This window comes from Lycium ferocissimum, chromosome 3 (assembly GCF_029784015.1).
Source record: "Lycium ferocissimum isolate CSIRO_LF1 chromosome 3, AGI_CSIRO_Lferr_CH_V1, whole genome shotgun sequence".
NCBI lineage: Eukaryota > Viridiplantae > Streptophyta > Magnoliopsida > Solanales > Solanaceae > Lycium > Lycium ferocissimum.
In genome coordinates this window covers 68,795,244-68,818,486 of record NC_081344.1, presented here as the reverse complement: position 1 = coordinate 68,818,486, position 23,243 = coordinate 68,795,244, and the positions used below count along the sequence as shown (strand labels likewise).

Sequence of the window (23,243 nt, the reverse complement as noted above, 5' to 3'; positions counted from 1 at the left end):
ACCACAGCTTGAATCTTATGAGGACAATTTAAGAGATCTCTTATGAGGACAATTGGTTTATAACACCTAACTATTTGTGGTTCCAAATATTATATTTAACCTCCATTATTTGATGATTAATCTGAGCTGCAATCAAGGATGATGATAAGGGACTCTTTTGGGATTCATTGAGTACCTAGAGCATTGAAACATCATTTGTCAAAAAAATTCCTTTATTCTTTTTTTACAACGTCATTAACAGTTTGAACCTTGAGGATTACTTAGATCCCCTCTACAAAGTTTTGAAATAACGCACCATACCGATTCGGGCAATTCGCAGAATTGCCCGAAGTTTGGGGTGGTCTTTAAATTTGCCCTCATATTGAAATCTTTAAATTTTGCCTCGCATAAATTTCCAGTTCAACCCACGCGCAGTCAAAAATTTTAAAAAAAATTCGCAAGGCAAGTTTAAATTTATTTATACCCCCAACGCATACACTTGTGAAGGAATTACCAAAGTTTTGCGGACCCCGATACTTATGCCTTATAAGGGATTTGGCATAAGTATGCCGGTCCATAACTTTGATAATTCATTCAAAAGTAATTTATAAAAGTTTGCCCATTAAAAGTAGGCCCCCACCGCATAAAAGTTTGTCCATTAAAAGTATGCCCCCCCGCATAATTTGTGAAGGAATTATCAAATGGGATACTTATGCCAACATAAGGCATTATACGGGCCATTGTGTAATTCCTTAACAAAAGTATGCCGGTCCCGCATACACACTTGACCCAAACCTTGTCTTGCGATTTTTTTTTTAATTTATGCTTGAGCGGGGGTTCGAACTCAGAACCTCATTATTTCGGCGCGAAAGCTCAAAGTTGCAATGCGAAGGGCAAAAATTAAAGACCAGCAATATGAGGGGCATAATTTAAAGACCACAAATATGAGGGGCAAAATTTAAAGACCACCCCAAAAGAAGGGCACTCCGCGCAAAAAAATGTACCGATTCTAGTTGATGGGCCTCATATTGAACTAAAGATAAAAAGTACTCTCTCCGACTGATAATAAGTATCATCTTAGCAAAATTATTTTGTCCCATAATAAGTGTCACATTAGGATACCAATGCATATATTGACTAGTTTTTTCCATCTTTGCCCTTGGATAAAAAATGGCAAGTTTCTTTATTCAAGGCCAAAAGTTGGATTCACAATGTCAAATTTTGGGTTTCACGTGAAAATGAAAGTTTTGGCCTATGGAAAATAGGATTAGTAAAAGGCAAAAGAAGTAGTAGCACTCTAAATGATGATGGTTGGATTCCTAATGTCAAAACATGAACTACTTATGCAAGCTCTAATCATCAAGAGGAAAAAAAAAATTACATAAGGGTAATTTGGTAAACTTTACAATTCATCGTTAGTTTACAATTCATCATTTTTACTGAAGGACACTATATGGGACGGAGAGAGTATTTTGTCGTATTCCAGTCACTACTCAGTAGGTTCACCAAAGTTTTCTTGCTTTTCTTTTTCTTTTTCAATGTCTTTTTATTTGAGGTGGGGCCGGTAGAAAATAGTAGAGATGCGAAAAAAGAGTTATCTATCTAGAAGATTAAACGGCAAATTTTCAGTTTGATTCGGTTGTCCAATAATGTAGAATTATGCAGTTTTCTAAATCTAATGATGTTGTTGATGTGTGCATCTTAACCAATAGTAGCACTAAGCTAGTAATGCACATTACATTTTTGAAAATTTTATATGGCATAACTAACTCTAAAAGGTATTTATGGTTCATAACTACTATTTAAGTTAATTACATTTTGTATATGTAGTTGTATATATGTAATTGAACGTATTTGGTTTACATACTGCAAAAGCTGAATACAATTGTATGTGTATATATGCATATAGTTGAATACATGTTTTGACTGTATGTTTGCCAAATGAATTGAATTTTTAATGTTATGTGTTGTTTATTTTATTTGTATACATATGTATATGGTTGAGCAGTATCTATATCTATATAGATATATATAAAATAGGAGAGGTACAAGCAATGTGGTTAAGCCAAGTGGCAAGCTAATAACAAGGCTTGGCAATTTTAAGACAAGGTTAATATGAATTGTATACTAACACTTTTGAATTTGAATAAAAGATTAATAATTTAAATTATCTAATATAAAGATAAAATTGAATCTTTAACGTAGAGTAGTTTTCAACTCTAAACAAAATCAAATCGGATGTTTATCCCTTTTTTCCATTATCTTTTGTTTCAAATCTAATATCAATAATACTAATACTAATAATAATTAAATGACTAGATCTTTTGCACATGATTTGCATATGAATCCTGAAAAATATGTTAAGCTACTGTCGTAGTATAATAGTATTGTTTTATGGGCTGTAATATTCCTATATGATATTGAATTTTGCTCAGTACATTGTTTTGATTCTTGAGAAATGATATCAATTAGATTTGAACACGATATTTCTTAGTTTTGGTGATTATCCGTCGTAGCTTCGTTAATAATTTTTTTTTATATAAAATGAAGCTTATCATGGAAAGATAAACCATGTAGCTTTCGGATAAAAGAAAATTTAAATTGAGTAAAAAATGGTGTGTAACAGAATTTATTAAATTTTCTTTTAAATAATTTTATAAGGCCTTTTGGGTACATGTTTTATCTTTCCCGATAATTATGAACTAAATTGAAATTGAAATAACAATTTAAAAAAATTGTTTATCTATATGTGAATTCAATATATATATAATATATATATATATATATATATATATAGAAAGTAAGAAAGAAAAGAAGATAAAAGAGAGATAAATAACGTATGATAAATGTAAAAAAACATGGATACCCAATGATAATGGACTTTCATTCAATTTAAAAAACTTTGAAGAGTCTCATCTATTTCAAATATATATTTTTTCAACTAAAATTTATATATTATATAAGATAAGGATACGTTAGAATGATCCTATCTAACAAGGTTATTCTTAACAAACTGATATGATATTTGAATTTGAAATTTAAAAGAAATTTGAGTTGGCATGAAGTAACTTCTTAACCTCAATATATGCCCTTTTAGCAAAACATAAATAAATATTAGGTTTCCTCCTCCTCTTTCTATTGTTATCTAACTAAAGTTAGTTTTTTTTTTTATATCCGTACACTGCTGTAAAACTCCATTATACAAGCTCTTCATATTTTTTCTTCAATAAAATTGTTTTCTTGCTTTATTCTCTCTTTTTTTTTTTAGACATATTAATTTTGGATGTTAAGAATAAATTATTCGTTGCAGTTTTGTAAATTTTAGTGAAGAAAAAGTTGTTAATCGTGTATTGTTAACAGGTTTAAATTTGATATACTTACATTCTCGGGATGCTATTATGGTGGAGAGAATAAGGAGAGGACAGAATGCGGAAAGGTACGACATATCAAAGACTAAAATTTTATATGTGAAATTCCAAGTATATATCATTTTTCATAATGAATCATCATCATGGTAATATACTTTAAGGAATTTATAGATCGTTCTACTTATGCACGGGTTTTTGTATTCATATTTCTTACTTTTGTCGCATTTTCAATTTAGTATGGCACAAGGTAAATGAGAAATCAAAAAGAGAACAAAAATAATATTTGAGACACAAAAATGTTCATATTTATGTGGCATTTGGTAAAGAATGTGAAGGTGAAGACTAAACAACCCAAAGATATGTATATAAATTAGAGTTTTCTGATTGTTCTATTAACTATAAAATCGCACTATTTGACAAGCTAGATGAATCAAATAAATATTTAAATTTTCTTATTAATTTTTTTTATTTCTGTAATAAGGTATTTAGCTTTCTTTTTTTGTATGTTACGAAAGAGTAAGGCTTAGGGAATCATTTAAAGATAAAATGGAGAGACATCTCATATTGACTATTGTTTCGGAACAATGGAAGATTGCGTCGTACTTCTTGATGCAATTTTTTAGTTTATTTGAGATTAAGTTTGATTAAGAATTTAGGATTTCACTTTTAAGTAGAAGATACAAGGATATTCTTTTCATGCAGATAGAATATAGTTTAATCAATACATCCTAAGTTTCCTCATATATTTTGTGATGGTAATTGTTGTAAGTTTCCTCATATATTTTGTGATGGTAATTGTTGAGTAACCTATTAATATTTTTAGGTGTAGATTTTTTCTTTCGGGCACAAATGAAGGACTGTGTGAGCAATTTTCTTTTAAAAAGAAGGAAAGACATGACACAGTTTTATCTAGAGCACATATAAATTTATTAAGGCAATTGTTTGCTATTGAGACATTACCCAAATTAACATTTTAATGGTCTTTTTATCATAATTAATTATATTAGTGATTTACTACGAAACTTTCTAAATTTGAAACAAAGGACAATGAAAAGGAGATTGATTTTTTTTTTATTTTTTATATATATATAAAATCGGTGAAATAGGAAGGGGGTTTAATGACAAGCTAAATGAGGGTCATATTAGCAATGTAATAATACTAAGTAATCGATAATGATATATATATATATATATATATATATATATACGGACAAAAAAATATGTAATAATGAAAATAACATAGAGAAGATATGAGGAAAATAAAGTAAATAAAATACTTAGATATTTTAATGCTAAATTTTAATAATAAGGAAAGAATTTGAGCAATAAATAGAAGTTTAAACATAACATAATTTATTTCAGGTGTACTTTTAATATATATTATATTATCTATATATATAAAATAGGAGTTGTATAAGCAATGTGGTTAAGCCAAGTGGCAAGCTAATAATAAGTCATTTGGCCAATTTCGAACAAAGTTAATGGGAATTAGGACAAAGCAAATTTAGAAGTTAAAGTTTTAAATTTGAATTAGGAGATAAGCACTAAGAACATATATTTAGGTTGAATAGAAAGAAATAAAATAAGTTTTCAAACTAAATTGAAATTGAAGATAAGTATCTTAGGAAGGATAAAAGCTACTTATGTTGTTATTTGAGCTTACGTGATTTGAAAATTTGAACCTATGCATTAAAAAATATTTACCTGTGAGGGTGAAATGTATTTTAAAAAGTAAATTAATGAGAATTTTTATTTTCAAAAATTAGGAAAAACTCAATAGAATTGTAATAAAAATTTTGAATTTGGATTAAAAAAAAATGAGTTAATAGATAAACATAATAGAACTAAGATTAAAAATATTTGAATTTAAATGAAAGATAAAGATTTTTCAAATTGAGATAAAAAAACATAGAGCATGTTTTCTTAAAATTATATTGAAAGATAAAATTTTCTAATTTGATTCTATCTATTAAATATTTTGGATTTGAATTTAACATACGTTGTTTAAAAAAAAAAAAAAAAAAAAAGGAACATATATACATGAAACGGGAAAAAAATTGTTTATACTTATTTGTTTTTCGTATACCTTTTAATAAAGAGTAAAAGAACAAAATTCAAATAAGTAAAGTTGGTAAGGCTAGAGTCTTACCCACTTGAAAATAGCAACTGAAATTCAAATTAAAAGCTGGAAAACTACAACACCGGCCATACAGGAGTCTTTGCCACTTGAAAATAGCAAAAGACGTATTCAAATAAATTGAGTTTGAATTCAAAATATTTAACTTCACCCTTATCACGGATAATTATCAATTAGAAGCCCATATATATAGTTAGATCAAGTTGAAAATATTGAAGTGCACACCGTATCAAACATATATTGCAAAATATAGCTATGAAAACTGATGTCATCAACGAAATATCCATCATTAAGATGTCATTGAATTTGAAGGTTCGTGTATGCGATTATAGCAACATCAAGATCCGAAGAAGCCATACAACCCATTTTCTTGAATTATAAAGTATGAGTATTCTACACCTCACATTCTTGAGTCTTTCAAAAAATATTCCACAAGCACTTGCAAAGCATGGTTTTGTGGAAGTTGTTGCTATGTTTTCATGATAGGATGTAAAATTCTCAATTAAAAATTTTCAGAAGCAAGTTCTGACTATGAAAAATTGAGTTTCTCTCATTTGAAATGTGGCTTACCTGAGCAAAAGTCGTCCCTATTTTGGTGTTCTTTTGAGGAGTTAAAATGTAAAACTTTTAGTATCAGAATTTTATAAGTTCATGGTAAATTGTACATTTCTGGTTACTTTATAAATTATAGGAATTATTTGTTTGCTTGATTTGCAATTCTACAATGAGTTATATATATATATATACATATATATTAAATATGTGTATATACAATGATTTTTTATTTAATTATTGATCAATTAATTCATTGTGTCTCTGTTATTAATTTTTCTGCTTATAGCACGCGAGACTATCAATACTGACTATTATATCTTCATCAATTGCAGATTCATCAGGTTATGATAAATCAACGTATGAAACTCTTACGTAAGTACATTATATTTAAATATTTTATGCTTTTAAAATTTAATATTTTTTTGTTTGATTTCTAAATCAAATAGACTATATAAAATGGTTGTAATTAGCACTTTTTCATTGCACGATACATGATATTTTGAGTTTATTAGCAATGTTATTTCTCTTCGAACTTTTTTTAACTTTATAATTTCAAGATATTCAAGCTACATAAATTTGGCGACAACATTTCGATGAGTTGGAAATTGTTTCATTAGCTAGCGTCAAATATTGGAGGTCTTATATTTCTAATTGTTAAATTTATGATGTTTAAAATCTTTGTTGTTAAGATGTTCTCTATCCCCTTTTTCTTGATTTTTGTTTCGAAGTATTCATGACACAGATTTTGAAGAAGTTGATTGGTAATTGTTGTTTTGTTTTATGTTCAAATATCGAATTAAAACTTTATTTTATGTAATGTATTATTAGGTGTTGTGCCTTATCAACCTTGCTTCTACCAAAAGATGATTTTAATTTATATCAATATAAGTGTGGTTACGTCTCACTCTCTTATAAAGAATAACTTATGATTGCGCAAGATTTCATAGTTTATTATTTTAGAAGATTTTGTTGGATATCTCATTGGGCGGCGGCGATAATATGAGGAAGTTTGAAGTTTACACTTTTACATATTTTTTAAAAAATTATTCAAGGCGCCTCTACCTTTAAGGAAGCTAGAAAGACTGTGTATCGAATTGATACTAACTTACAAGTTTTTTAAATGACGTTTCAATGTCTAAATGCATTTTAAGACGAGACTTTAGAATGTTATTTGAAATCCTAATCCATTTTAAAGACCATTTAATTAAAATTTAAATTATCAACATGTTTTATGTGAGTAGTTATCTAGCTATTATACATTAAAAAATTTCAAACATTATATCTTGATGGATACATATAAATAATTGTAATCTCAAAAATTTTCTATCGCATTTTCCTTTCAAAACATTTATTAATCTTTTCTTGCAGTGATTTGTCATCTTAAGGCACCAAATTTTATTGTAGTTTGAAGGCAAAAATATCTTTTATTGGACTTTCCAATAACAAAATTAATAACATTTTTAATAGGAGAATATTTCAATGTAGTTAAGTCAAGTTGCAAGTAATAATAACTTAGTACTAATAGCTAATACAAAGAACAAAAAGACAAAAAAAACATACAAATAAAAAGAACTTTATAAAAATATACAAGGATCAGATTTATTTGAAATTTTAGGTGAGAAAGTTCAATTTTTTTATTAAAAAAGCAATATAACAATTAATCAAGGGAAGAGTACCAAGCAATAAAATAAAACTGAAATACTAAATAGTGCTAAAAAGAATATTGTTTATCATAGAATTTCGTCCATAGAATAAAAGTTAAAAACTAAATAGTATTTGATGAATGGGAAAGGATATTAAATCATGTTAATTTAATGAAAATTCACATGAATTTTTTTTATTGAATCCCATAGATTTTTTTCTTATTGAGTTCATTTCATTAAGAAAACAAGGAAAATAATATTTATTTGATGACCAAAATTCATTTTTCTTAAATTTTTATAGAGGTGTTTTATTGGATACGTCGCACTAAATCAAGTGGAAAGATCATAAAATGCCACATGAAAATGTTTTTAAAATATGTTATCGTAAAATACAAAAAATAAAAAGTAAAAAGTAAAAAAAAAACCTAAAATTTACAAAAAAATAAATAAAAAAATGAAGGGTAGATCTACTATTTGAATTTGAGAGGAGAAATTTTATACAAAAAGTTTAATAGATGAAAAAAGAACTCTATCTATTGTGTATTGATAAGAACACGTAATTGAAGTAGTAAATAAAGCTAAAAAATATTATAAAATAAAATTGATATAATCCAATATAAAGAGGGGGGGAGGGAGTAATAAGAATTGACCATAAAAGAAAGGTAGTCAATTGTGATATATGCACGCTGACACTTTAAGAAAAAGCCGACTAATTTAGAAAAATATAAATGTATTATGTAATTGATATGTTAATTTTGAATTCAAATTGTTAGATTAAACTTTGATTAATTAGTTTTTTTTTTAATTTAAATAAAAGATAAAAAGAAAATTGAATTGAAAGATAAATATTCTTAGAAAATTGCTATCTTTTTTTTTTTGTTGTTGTTATTTTTTCTTGGTACGATCAACTTTCATAAATTAGTATGAGTCAAATTATATAATTATGATATTGAGTTTCCTCAAAAAGCTATTTGATGATTTGTATTTGTATGATTTGTTTTTGTTGATTTTATAAAGTATTTGTCACTGGTACATTGTATTGAGAAACAAGGTGAGTTATTTTTTTGTTAAATCAATATACTATGTATGATTGGGCCTTTTTAATATTCTCACCATCTTTGCTATTTCGTTATTATCCAATATTGAACTCATGCTCGGATATATATATATATATATATATATATATATATATATATATATATATATATATATATATATATATATATATATATATATATATATGTAGCGGGCAATAATATTTAGCCAAGTCGTAAATTATTAGAAAATCGGAAAAATTTGGCATGTTTATAAGTAGTACAATAAAATTGAGTGTAGTTAATTTTTGAATTGAGTGCGCTTATATTTCGAATTTGATTTGAACAATAAATCTTTTTAAACTTAGTGTTGTTAATCTTTTTTTGTTTAGATGAAAGATAAGGAAATCATTTTTAGTATTAAGAGGAATTAAGATAGGAGTAAAATTTAGAAAAATTTAAATACTAATATAGGTTTTTTCAATGAATTAAAAGAAAGAAAACGAAGGGAGCAGGGGTTGGGGAGGGGGGGGGAGGTTAAAAATAATATATATGTGGTATAATCATAAAGCTTAGATATCAAAGCTTCCTTCTTTTTTCTTTTCTTTTACAAAAAAACATGTTAAAGAATATTTTGACATCCTTTAATTTATTTTTCACGTGTAGGAGTATTAGAAATTGACCTGTAAAGAGAAATCAAATGATCTCCAAATCTCTAGAAGAATGACAATTTATAAGTAATTACATTTGTCATAATCAAAATATAAACTAGATATGATAATTTTAATGATTAGTTTCATTTGATATTCGTCGCGATTAATGATTAGTTTCATTTGATATTGTCGCAAGCGTCGCGCGGTATTTAATACGAAGTATTCAAATACACGCGGGGATACCTAAAATCTAGCTACGAATGCAACTAAAAAGTGTATTCAAATACACGCGCATCTAAAAATTAGCTACGAAATGTAAATATACAAAATATAGCTACGGGTTGTTAACGGCTCTAGTTATATAGTTATTTCTGTAAATTTCTCTATTTTTAAAGTTACATTATAATAATCATATACACGTTAACTGTAATTGACTAACTAGATAAAAGTTTGAGGACAGACATTAAAAATCTATTGAAGGAAGGTGCCTTTTTTTCTGCATGGGTCCTCTTTGGTGCTTTATGGTGAAAACATCCGTTAGATAGTAACATAGGGCAAATATCGCCTTTGAACAAATTAAAGGAAGTTGAAAAATGACCTTCTTGATCTCTTTGAAGATATAATGCAAGTTCTTTAGGTGACAATTTAAAGACAGAGCCAAAAAATCTAGTTAATTATGAGCTTTGGAGCATAATTCGTCTTATTATTGAGTTCTGAATATATTATTTGTACTTCTAAATAAAAAATTTAATTTAATATTTGAGCTAAAGGTACTTGGCATCATTAACCCTAACGAAGTTGAGTGATATAAGCCAACTTTATTGTTCTTATTTCCATATATTTCTAAACAACAATAACAACAATAATTATCACCGGGCCTCAATCTCACGATAATTAGAATCGGCTATTCGCAATATCATATATTTGTGTTGTTTGAATCCATAATATTTTACTAATCTGTACTTAAGAATTATCTAACATATCACTTGTACGGTTTCAACTTTCAATATGCCTTTGCTATATTATGCTAAATCTACTTGAATTTCGAAATATTCTAAATCCTCTGAGATAATTTTTTTCATGTGATTTTATGTCTAGATTTTCCCTTTTCAATACCATTCTCCTCAGGAATTAAAAATTCACAACAACAACAAAAACGAGGGGATGAAGAAGAAGTTTCATATACTGTACCCTAACTTGCATCATTTTACTTTTATTTTTCCGAGCTTTTGATTAGTGATGATGGAAACATCGAAAATTTAGACTTTTTTATTAAAGCACTTTGTCATAATTGTTATTACACGAAAATCTTCATTGCTAATAATTTTTTAGACTTATTAAGGCCGTTAGGTAGCATCCAATTGTTTTAATCCTGAACAACTCTATGAAAGTAAACATTCAGGAAAGGAATTTCCATTATCATACTAAGAAAACGATTAGTAGAATAGAATGAAAGATGGACAGATAATTAGAACCTTAAATTTGTTACAATCAGAAGAACTAGAGTATGTTTTCTTTCTGTGTTGATAAAATAATGTTATAGGCATCATATTATATGCTGGTGTTATATTTTGGGCTATGTGGCGCATGTGTTACAGATTTAGCTGTTGCGTATTTGAATTCACACCTAATTATAGTTATGACACGTGAGTTGTTAGTGTGGTGTGGATATGGATCCGCTCGTGATGAGTTATATTGTATCACCGGGGTTACTTGGGTAGTGTACAACAACAACAACAACATACCCAGTGTAATTTCAAAAGTGGGTTTGGAGAGGGTAGGATATATGCAAATCTTATCTCTACTTTTGTGGAGCAAAGAGATTGTTTCTGAAAGCATTCTTGACTTGCTTGGGTAGTGTGCACATAGGATAATTGCGCTGGGAGAGCGTGTAACATCTCAACCCCTAGTTTTGAGTATTTGCATCTAGTTTCTAATTGGTTTGAGACTTCTTGTAAGTCCATATAGTATTTTGAGACTTAGTCTTCGGGTTGGAATCCTGGGACCTCATGTTGCCAATTTTATTTTTCAAATTGACATAACCAAGAAATTTTTTATATAGCTACAGTATTTAAAAGTTGTACCAAAAATGAAAATAAAATGACAGCAACACATTTCTCATTAGATACCCCTTTTAGTGAGTCAAAGTGATGATTAAAATGGTAACAACAGACATTGTGGGACACCCTTTTTGACATGAAAAAAAGTAATGGAGGGGTCCTCATAAATAGCATGCCGAGTGGTTTTCCATGTGAAGGTGCATCAACCCTCCCTAATCACACTTTTTGTTAACCTCTCTTCACATTTCACTAATAATTTCCTTCTTTATTCATTATTAAATTGTGAAGATTTATCATGAATTAGCTAGAATTATGTTAGCTGCCAGTATGGCGGAGCAAGGGGTACAAGAGGTTCATCCGAACTTTCTTTGTTGAAAAATTACACTATGCATATAAAATTAAAATCATTTTTTATGTCTATTATAATAGATGTTGATATCCCTTTTATTGTTTTTGTCGACTTTTTATATTTCTTTTTTTTAGTTTGAATCTTTTCCTTTTAAAATTCATGACTTACAATTTACTACTACCAGTCTATGTTGCAAGCTTCCTTCTCTATTCGTGTTTGGGACCAGCAACGTGAGCAATTAGCTCACTCTAGCGAATTTCTTTTTATATTTTGTATTTCGCTTTTGTATAATGTTGGCATTCGATGTGATGAATTTAAATGAAAAAAATTGTTATGTAAAGATTACGTATCCAACTTCAAACATATTTGGAATTAAAACATACTATTGTTATATAGTTATATATCTTTATTAAACTCTTTTTATTGTTTTGTGGAAATAAGATGAGGAAGAGAATTTATAAGATTCTGAGTCTGGTATCTATATGATGAAGCTAAAGTTTTAAAAGTATACTTACCTTTTCCTTTTGGCAATGTATTGATGATTGAATTACTTTTTAAAGCTTGCCGACGAGTTAGATAGAACTCAATTTCACTTGCATAAATTCTTGTCCAACCATCTTAGTGCTTACCAAAGAAAAACAAGACCAATAAATTACTACTAGCTATAAAAGAGTGAACCCTTCAGGTACATGTTTCTATCACACAAATCCTCAATTTCACTTGCATAAATTATTTTCACCAAACTAAAAGAAGACAAATGAATTACTAATTATAGAAGAGTGAATCCTTTAAATTAGGTATAAGTTTCTATCACACAACATTAATTTGTAGTCTCTTTCCTCTCAATTTATGTGACGGTATTTGACTGAGGACGAAATTTAATATTAATCTCCTTTTCTTAATTCATGTTTTTTCTACTTTGCATAGGAGTTACTATTGAGTAGCTAAAGTAGAAACCTTTTGTATCTTCCCTTCTTTTCTTTTCTTTTGTGACAGAAAACAAAAAGTAGAGGCAAAAAAGTTGAGAAATTGATCAAATTTGTCCCTTTCTGATGAACAGTAGGTTTAAAATATAATTTAAGTAATTTGAGTTTTTCAAATTTGTCAAAAATACACCTTTGATCCCTATCAAATATTTAATAAATTATGACGGTTAGTGAAAAACACCTGGACTAATTGTAAACCATCTAATCGCTTTCTTTTAGCATTTGGAGTAATCAAAATCAAGGGCATATTCAGGATTTGAACTTATAGGTTCGAATTCAGGATTCTACCACAACTCAATTGATTCGTTGTGAAATTTTTAACCTATAAAGAGTTTGAACCATAGCTACTGACTCCAGTCAACTCATATCTTACCCTCTAAATCTGCCCCGGTTAAAAAGAAGGTCAAAAGTAAGATTCCTATCATGATGTTTAGGTAATTTTGAAGAGAAAAAAAGCAGATCATTTAGTGGTTAAAGAAGAAAAAAGTTTCCAAAAGAAATGATGTTTCTCCTTGCATTGTTAGTTGATGATTCTGTCTCCAACTATATTATTACTTTCCATTTTAGATTCTCACATAGCCAAACATAGTTTTATAGAGAGACATAACACATTCTATTCCTTTTTTCATTCCACATTTACATTCACAATCACACAAAATCCTCCTTCTCCATTTCTTCTCCATCTTCCAGTATTCAGAGAATTTAAGTTGACTAGTGTTGAGTCGAGAGATTACCCTTTGGATCTTTACTACACTCCGGTCCAAAAAAGAAGTGCTGATTTCAATCAGGTCATTTTACAGCCCGTCCTGTTTAAGGACAAATGGATAGTGAATCAATATAATTGAGCAGCTGATTCTATAGATTCTCAAAACAACAGGTACATCAACAACAACACCAATACATATTGCCATACGGGTTACGAGAATAGGTATTAGGGATCTTTGAAAAAAATGTCAGAGCTGAGGCCTCAGTTTTTTCATGTTCTCATGTCAAAATTCTTCTACTTATGCTCTTTCATTCTCTCTCACCCTCTCTACTTCTCCTACTTCATTTTCTTCTCTCCTTACATTATTAAACTCCTTTCATTCCTCTCTCCTCTCTTCATTACAACTACCCTCTTGCTCCTTGCCCTTTTTACCATCTCTCCAAGTCTCATTCTCCACAACAACGCGAAAGGATTAACGCGGAAGGATGATGAACTCGACGTGTCAGAGGAATTTGAAGCCTACAAAATCGTGTTTGGCGCGTCCATAATTGATGATCAAGAAAACTCTGTTGAGTTCTTGGACTGTGCATCAGCTGAGGAAAGTGAATCCCCAATTCTTGATCATGATAAATATCAGTCTGTAACTGATAAATTGGGAGAAAATTCAGCTGAAGTGGAGTGTACTACTAAGCATGTCATAGAGGAGAAAACATTGGAAAATTTCTTCAAAGAAGTGGATGGGTTTGACAAAACCAGTTGGAGTGATAATGTGGAAGTGAAGAAAGTTGATAAAATCATTGAAAAACAAGAGGAGACACTTGTGAGAAATGTCCATACTCAAGGACTTGGTAAAAATCTTGAAAATGTGGGAATTGGTTATGGATCAATGAGGAAAGAAAAAGAGTGGACAAGGACATTGGCATGCAAACTTTTTGAGGAAAGGCACAATACTAGTCATAGCAACAGTGAAGGAATGGACATGTTGTGGGAAACATATGAAACGGAGACAAAAAAGAACAAGGCAAAAAGGGCTAACAATGTAAAGAAGAAAAATAAAGGAGAGTTGAAGCGCTATGAAAAAGAATATGATGAGGATGAACAAGAGATGGATGATCAGCAGCTATGTTGTTTGCAGGCCTTAAAGTTCTCAGCTGGAAAGATGAATTTGGGCATGGGAAGGCCTAATCTTGTCAAGATTTCAAAGGCATTTAGAGGTTTTGGATGGCTAGGCAAGAATAACAAGAAGGTGCATTGTGGTGATGGCTTCTAGTGAAATTAGCTTTCTATGAATTGAATCAGCTACAAGAAGAACACTAGTTATGTATTTTGAGGATCATAGTAAATTGGCTAGTTTTATGTCAATTAGGTCCTAGCAACCCTCCATTTTTCTCATATTAGGTCCTAGCAACCCTTCCCCCTCCCCAAACCAACAATCTCCTATGAAAATGTTGCTTATCATGCAAAGATTCAAGTAGTTTTTTTATTGTACATGTAAAATGCGACGTTGCTCGAACTCTTTAAAAAATGTCTATGGATACATGTCGAATCCTCCAAAAGTAGTGTTTTTTTTTTTTTTTTAGATGCGGCTATGTTTTTGGAAAAGGGGAGCAACACAGGCGAAATGCAAGTTAGTTCTAAATCTGACAGTTGTGAGACGGGTTAGAAGTTAAAAGGATACAAAACGCAACACGAAAGCTGTAATCAATTTGGTAACTTGGGTTTGAACAACAAAAAGATGAGTCATATAATACTTCCAGATAAGATATGAAGGATTAAATATAATAAGATAGGTAAATGATAAGAGCCATCATCTATGAACAAGAAAATGCTGTCTGGCCTTCCACACAAATGATGTCTGGCTCCAACATATCTTTCAAGTCACCACCATAACAGCGTTTTTCTCGAACCAAATCTTTGGTGTAAAGAGTGTTTTACCCTCATTGTGAGTTTACCAAACACTAATATTAGATTAGTCGGACCAGTGAGACAACCAACGGTTAAAGAAAAATGCTTTTATCCGATTCTTTTGAGCAAAGGAAGTAGTGTGGCTAATATTTCTTGACATATGAAGTCTGACTAGAAGTAGAAAACAAAAATAAGGGACCAATGTTTACATTCACAAAAGCAATCACAACTCAAGTTTATGTTAAAAAGGAACATGTAAAGATGGACAACATAAAACCAATATCTTCTATTGACAGCTGATAATGGAATCCATGAGAGATTTAAAGGCTAATATTAACTCATTTCCACAATTCTAATGATTCAACTGATACAATGAGTAAAAGTGACTGAACAATTTCTTCCTGGGGACTTAGTTACTCTATATACCACATAGCAAAAGCTACTTAAGTCAATTCCTACCCCACCTATACCAATCAAAGGGAAAGTTAGGGAGCTGAAAATCAGCAAAAAGAGCACACACTTACAAAAATACCATAGCTCCTGACAAAACTTCTTCTACCCGGGACGTCAAATGTTAGAAATGCCAATGTCAAACGACGAAACTACTAAAATCAGCTCTCATATAGACTGAAGCTACTACATTTCAGGTGTATCAAAATTTCCATTAGGCATCCTCCCACCACGATTCATTCGCACAACATAGCCACCATGGTTATCAGTTCGCTGGTATCCATCACCCCCACGATATGATGACCATCCGCGGTGGCCACCTCTGTTGTTAAACTCACTTCTTCCACCAAAATCACCTCGAGTGTAACCCCTGCCGCCACCTCCATAGTTTCCTCGACCTCTTACTCCATCATTCCTGTAACCAGAACCCCTTCCAGATGGAACAAATCTACCTCTAAAGTTACCTGGAATAAGGAAAGATAATTGAATTCACCAAAAAAAAGAGAGAAGAAGAAGGGATCAATCAATCTAGGCCAAAGGAAATAGAATATGTTCTCCACCGGAAATACAAACCAGAACTATATTTCTTAGGCCATTGAAAACACCCTTTCAGTTTTTTGTTCTCAAGAATGCTACCACGTGTCATTTACATAATTTCCATCAATTAATTATACAGCTTTGCATTTTCCAATTACTTCAGAAGGATATAATATTGAACTTGCCTCGAGAATTTGTAGATTTCTTCTCCTCAACAATAGCTTGGCGTCCACCAATTAAAATTGGAGATGCCTGAAATATAGAGGAAAAACATTATCAAAAAAGAGGAAAAGATAATTAAACTAAGGACAAAGAATGCTAAGAGCCAAAAGGACAAACGGGTTAATGCACATCAACTCTTAGTATGACTAACATGCATTCCTACCGTAACTGATAATCAGATATACTAGTATGCCCTAAATATGTATTTAAGCAATTTCAATCACCACCTTGAAAGGTACATGATACTATGGAACATAGTTATTTCAAAGCAAATTTTAGCCATACAAGTGTCAAGATTTTCTATGGATCTAATCCGAATAACAAACCACAAAAGCAACCAATCTACCACTTGCATAATTTTTCTCATATATAAGCTGAAGTGGACTGCCTAAGGGAAAACCCTGCTTCAAACCTAAAGGCTTTTTGATAAAAGCGTAAAGGAGTTGATTGTTTTTTTTTTTTCTCTAAACGTGATTAACTATGTGATTCTCACTAAGGGGTCGTTTGGTAGGAGGATAAGTTATCCCATGTAGATGGGATTGAGTGGATTAAGATGGGATTACTAATCCCACCTTATCCCACCTTTTATCCCATCTACATGGGATTGGATGGGATATCGAAAAAGTTATCCCACCAACCAAACATAAGATTAATTCCAATCCCATTGGCCCATCCTATCCCTCCTACCAAACGACCTCTAAAAGATAATAGATTCAACTAAGCCACAATTCGAAAACACAAAAATAGATATTCTAATTATTTTGAATTCACATATGTGAGCTTCGGATAGCCTGTCCAAATTTCAGATAAAGGACGAATATTGCAGTAGGTAGTCAGCACAAAAATATTCAATTATTCTAATATAACTAAAATATTAATTATTTAACTATTTTGAAATCAATTTTCTAGTATTATTTATGATACCTTTAAAAAGTGAATGATCAACTAAACCTCAGTCTAAAAATAGCCCCCCCCCCCCCCCCCCCCCCCTTCTCTCTCTCTCCCCCACAAGTCCCAAAAATAAAGGTAATCCTGAAATATATGTTTTTGAAGTGATAAGTATAAGGTAATCTTGAAATAATATGTTGGGGGTAGGGCAGGAGTTTAAACTTTGCTACATTTGAAGATCAGAAGGGTAAATGTATCGGCTAAAATACCGGCAAAAGAACAAATAATAGGATTGAGATCTCCCAAATATTAAAATAACACTAATGATGAAATTTAACTGGATAGAATTTCGTCAGACATAAAAAGCATACAAGAGCTGAATACACCATATATAAGTATACATACCTTTGCTTAGTACTATATAAGTTATCCTTAAGCGTTTCCACTTTTAACTCTTATGCATGATGAAGATATCCTTTTTCTCAGAAGAATATAACAAACAAAAACGTGTCACAAGGTTCATAACCTCTCCACTCCACATGACATTTAGTCATTCTATTTGATGGACAAATAAAATAATTGATAAGGGAATCATTAAATAATTTACTCAATGATTCACGAGAAAAAGTTCAGAGAAACCAAAATGGACAAAAGAAAGCTCAAAAATCAAAGCATGAATCAACTCGCACCAATCGTTCACCATATTTGTTACTCCCCAAAATATTTGAAGCATCCAGTAGAGGAAGCTTTAGCCAATAGCCAGTCATCTTCCTCTACGTTAACTAATAAACTAGACATGATATCTAGAAAATGAAATTGAAGATACCTCAATAGCTTTTCGCAAGGCACTTGCCTCCTCAAATTCCACAAAACCAAAAGAGTATCCCTGTTCCTGTCATCCACCAATTGCAATTGTTTACAAAATCAGTAAGTGCAAAAATGCACCTATTAACCAACAATCCACTCTGCTTCTTTTCTTGATAATTAGAATGTTAGAGGGCTTAGGGCAAACCAATACTCTGTTGTTTTTGACTTGAATGCCTCCGTTCTTGATGGGCCCAAACTTCTTGAACTCGTCTGCAAGTAAAGCAACAGTTGCAGTCGGAGGCAATCCTTTTATGTAGATCGAATAGCCATCAGTCGCTGTAGGAAATTAGAGGAAACATATGAATAGGAAATCAAACATATTAACAGCAAGACCAAACTATAAAGAGATAGAAAACTGGAGCAGAATAGCATCGTTGCATGCCTTCTCCCTCATGGTTATTTGTGTTATCAACAGAATTTGAGTTGGAAGCTGGGCGATCAGCTGCTGTTATAGGAGGTTGATTCACTTGCTCAACACTCTCTGCCATGGGCTTCTGAGGAGCAGGTGCTGGAGGAGGAGAAAAACTACCAGCACTTTCCTTGAGATGCATGACCTGAAAGAGCGTTACAAATTATTTTCAGAGATAATTACTGTCCAATGCCTTTCGGTAATCTGATTTACAAAATAGCCAGCAAATGCATAGGGTTTGTATATTTAACTACAAATATACATATAATATGCATAAATATACGTATAATATACATAGTAAGTGTATAGGTTTTGTTTATTTTGGCTAGCACCCGTAATTAAGTTTGGCCAACAAGCCAAAAATGAAAGAAGCCCTTTTAACTTAAGAAAGGTTCATCGTACCCCTCCCCCCTCCAATAATCATCTTTGCCAGAAACCAAGGCAATAACCAAAAAGACGTGGCAAATTATCTAATCTGTACTCAACAAACAGCACGATAGAATCTTACAGCTATCTCTTACGTTAACCTTATGAAATTTAGCTCAGCCCTTATGAAAGAAACATGCAGAAGCAATAGGCTTCCTTTTTTTTTTTTTTGCCCAATCAAACTTACAATTGAGGCATATGACAGCTTAGGAGCATCTTCATTTTTGATGTTAGACTCAACTACCATTTGAGAGTTGTCTTGCATTCCATCAACAACCTTGGCGACAGAAACTTCCTCTTCAACAGGCACGTCACCATTCTCAGGTGGATTGTAAACTTCTCCCTCATTAGCTTCCTCCACTGATGGTGCGCTCTGCTTGGAAATGTGATTCTGCTGCACTGGAGGGGGATCTGCAACAGATAAGTAAATACTTAATTCAACGCTCAGTTGCCAATACAAGGCATTACCAAACTACGAAATAATCTATCAGCTTAAATTACCTTGTTCAGGAGCCACAGGAGCCACCACATCAATGGCAGGGACCTGGGCAGTGTCATGTTGATTGACACTCTCAACATATCGAAACATGTCATTCAAAACAAAGTATCCTCGGTCTTGTGGTGCTAGGAAGAAGGTTTGAGAGAAATTCCGGATCAGGTTGTCTTTCCCAGTCAAATATCCAGTCACAAGGACATGCACTCCCCCATTGAAGGATTCTTGCGAATCCACGGACTTAATCTCCGCTCTGAAGTCCCCATAGTTTAGCGAAAGAATCTTATCATTGATTGCCTATGTGTTTGACATCAAACAAAAGAATATGGGGGGCTTTAGCATATTAAACTCAAAACTTACCACAGGGACATTAAAGTAGCATAGAAAAAGATTCAAATCCATCTCGATCTAGTAATGAAACAAGACTAGATCAAGGTCGGACAATTTTCTCAGTCTTTGAAAAATATAAGACAAAATCAAGTGTATATTCCCAACACGGAAACCCTGCAACTGTCAATCCTAGCATGCCTCCTCGTCACAGTATAACATAGCCATGACTATCCATATGAGTAAAGAACTTAAATCAATTCAACAACAGTACAAATTTAAAGCCCCTTTACCACCTTTATTGTAAAATTTTAGCAACTAGCCAAATAGAAACAAATATGCAATGGTATATTCATGAACATCAAGTAGTTTAGACACAACGCATGAACGATTCAGAAACTAAATAAAGATCAAGGGAGAAGGTTTCCGGCCAGACAGCAATAACAACTAAAATGTCTCACTTCCAAACTAGTTGTGGTCAAAAATATAACTCACACTATCTATTTCCTTCCACTTGGACATGTTCCATTCCAATACATAATGATTCATTTTTTTTTTTTACGAAAAAGTAGGTGCTCTGTTTCACTAGAAGCTCTTCCGAACACTTCATAAATTTAGGGACTCTCTAACACTAGAAAGTCTCTACATTTTTTCTACCTGACAAACAAATCTCTAAACAAACTAAGAAGACTACACAAGGAAAATACACATTATTATAATTCAGTAGCTTACTTCCATTGTTGTCGTGATGCTCATTGAGCCATCATCTTCAGGTCGCCCAAGCTTGCTTGTATCTTGATAAAACCTAAAAACCAGTCCAGGAGAATGGTGCAGTATATGATAATACTGCTGCACAAAAGCATTTCCAACCTATACACAAAAACAAAAAATGAACCCAAATTCAGTATCTAACTAAACCCCACCATACCTGAAATGAAAAAAAAAACACCCAATACAGAACTGAGCTCAGAAAATGAAAATCTCAAAAGGGTATATTACAATACACACCTTTGGAGGCTTTCCAACTAAGCATTTACTCTTTGTTTTTAAAAAAAAAAAATTATTTTATTCTGCTATCTATGAACCCATTTGGTAATAAAAATTATTCACATTTTTCCAAAATAACTTTTCACTTTATTTGAAAATCAGTGTTTGGCTATAAAAATTCCAAGTTCAACTTGAAGTTGGATTCCAAATCCGAAAAACAGCTTATAACCTGTTTTCCAACTTCATCTTCATAATTACAAATAAAATACTCTCTTCTTTCCTTTGCAATAGGTATAAATTAAACACAACTACATATCCAACTTCAACTTCAAATTCAAAATTTTCAAATAAAGTGCAAAATATTTGGTCCCGATGGCCAAACGCCTACTATATCCACGCATGCAACAGATATCTGAAGGTAAATTTTTTCACAAGATTATTGGAGGGGACATATGATTTTTCATGCTATTTAAAAATAAAATATACACTGAATTTCAACTAATTCAGTAATTTCATCTCTAATTGATCAAAAAAAAATTACGCACAATGGTCCCTTATGTTTGCAGGTAGGTTTAAAATATCACTTAAGTATACACTAAGGGCTCGTTTGGTATGATGGATAGAGAAAAATAGTCCTGGGATAAAAATTAGTACCGCCTTATCCAACGTTTGGTTGGAAAAAAAAACTCGATTAGTTATCTCGGGATTAGAGTATTTTTTTATCCCACCTTGAGGGTGGAATAACTAATCCCGGGATAACTTATCCCGGGATAAGCTGTTTCCAACCAAACGAGCCCTAAGGGTTTTGGTCCTAAAGGTGAACATTTTTGGTCTCCCTCAAATATACCGAATGTCGGTTAGAATTGACGGGAACTATGAAAAAAAGTTAACTATAAAGACCAAGAAAGTTCCATCAATTTCTAATTAAACCCAAATACAGTATCCAACTAAACCCACCCATGAGAAAAGAAGGGCAATTTTAAAAAATATACAGCCCAACATAAAACATCACGCCACATAGCCCAATATACAATACTATACAACATTATAACTGGGGAACGCATTATATACATAATGTATCAACCTCGTATAATAGTGTATAAAGGTGTTTATACACAAATATGGGTTAAACCTGGTGACAAACCAAAATACGGGCTACATGGCGTAAGTATTTTCTCCCAGTAAACATAGAGCATAATTTACTCAATAATTACAGTCCAACGCCTTTTGGTGATCTAATTTACAAAATAGCCAGCAAATATATAGGTTCTTTTCAGTAAAACAAAACGTATAGGTTGTGTACATTAAGTATAACTATACACATAATATACATACAACAACAACATACCCCAGTGTAATCCCACAAGTGGGGTATGGGATAGGATGTGCGCATACCTTACCTCTACCTTTTGTGGGGTAGAGAGGCTGTTTCCGATAGACCCTAGGCTCAAAACGTAGTCAATGCAGATACATATAATATACATAATCAGTATGTATATTTTGGCTAGCGCCCGTAATTAATTTCAACCGACGGCCAAAAATGAAAAAAAAAAAAAAAAAAAGAATACTTACAACTTGAGCAGGGACAGGTGTCGCTGCTGCAGCCTCCATTTTGCTGATCCAACTCCAACCCACTAAAACTGTCAAAAAAACACAAAAATGAAAAAAAGGAAGCAACAAAATGTATATAAGCTCAAAAACTCAAAACCCTATATATCTCTCTCTCTATATATATATATGAGTATCACAAAACAGAAATATAACACGTAAAAATGATGATATGTTACGCCATGGAGCAGTAAGCACAAAAAAAAAAAAAAAAAAGGTGACGGGTGTGTTGTACCTGGATATATATGTTGTGTTTAGTCCCTGAAGTTTCTCTGTTTTACAAACACACCCTAAAAAGTGTGTCTCTGAAATGCAATGGGAAGAGGTATTTTCTAGGGTTTTGCAGAGCACGGAGAGATGGATCTTTTGAAGAAGAGTAAAGAAAAAAGGGTTTATGCTTTGCTTGTTTGATTTCTTTTTTTGGTCCTTTTTTCCTGGACACAGCTGTATATTCTCTATTTTATTTTTACTTGTTGCATGTACTCCCTCCGTCCATATTACTTGTCTTATTGAGAAATGCTTCTTCCGTCTCATAATAAATGTCACTTTAACAAAAAATATGCATATTAAGAAACTAATAATGTAATGTGAAATTTACTAAATTATTTCTATTTAATAAAAATAATTTTTTTTTCTTTTTGACATTAAGAATCT

General features: G+C 31.5%; 2 protein-coding genes across 2 annotated transcripts; one reads left to right on the top strand and one right to left on the bottom strand.

The window, feature by feature from the left end:
* The first annotated feature begins 13,689 nt into the window (after positions 1-13,689).
* On the top strand, positions 13,690-15,034 carry LOC132051217 (uncharacterized). The gene is made up of 2 exons (XM_059442471.1): positions 13,690-14,836; positions 14,869-15,034. The coding sequence occupies exon 1, from the start codon at positions 13,715-13,717 to the stop codon at positions 14,738-14,740; it is 1,026 nt and encodes a 341-aa protein (XP_059298454.1). The 5' UTR covers positions 13,690-13,714; the 3' UTR covers positions 14,741-14,836; positions 14,869-15,034.
* Positions 15,035-15,689: 655 nt separating this feature from the next.
* On the bottom strand, positions 15,690-23,020 carry LOC132050541 (nuclear transport factor 2-like). The gene is made up of 10 exons (XM_059441833.1): positions 22,825-23,020; positions 22,554-22,621; positions 20,727-20,864; positions 19,676-19,964; positions 19,362-19,585; positions 18,722-18,893; positions 18,485-18,615; positions 18,299-18,364; positions 16,548-16,614; positions 15,690-16,289 (listed from the first exon to the last, which is right to left on the bottom strand). Exons 2-10 carry the CDS (start codon positions 22,590-22,592, stop codon positions 16,012-16,014), a joined length of 1,404 nt encoding a protein of 467 aa, XP_059297816.1. The 5' UTR covers positions 22,593-22,621; positions 22,825-23,020; the 3' UTR covers positions 15,690-16,011.
* Between the last annotated feature and the right edge of the window lie 223 nt (positions 23,021-23,243).

What these genes read in the sequence shown, in the direction of transcription:
- LOC132051217 (XM_059442471.1), top strand. Translation starts at nt 13,715, where the DNA reads ATGTCAGAGCTGAGGCCTCAGTTTTTTCATGTTCTCATGTCAAAATTC.
- LOC132050541 (XM_059441833.1), bottom strand. Translation starts at nt 22,592, where the DNA reads ATGGAGGCTGCAGCAGCGACACCTGTCCCTGCTCAAGTT. An exon ending in AAATAACCATGAGGGAGAAG is followed by an intron (nt 18,616 to 18,721) that starts GCATGCAACGAT and finishes AATTTCCTACAG; the next exon opens with CGACTGATGGCTATTCGATC. An exon ending in CCTTGCGAAAAGCTATTGAG is followed by an intron (nt 16,615 to 18,298) that starts GTATCTTCAATT and finishes TCTATATTTCAG; the next exon opens with GCATCTCCAATTTTAATTGG.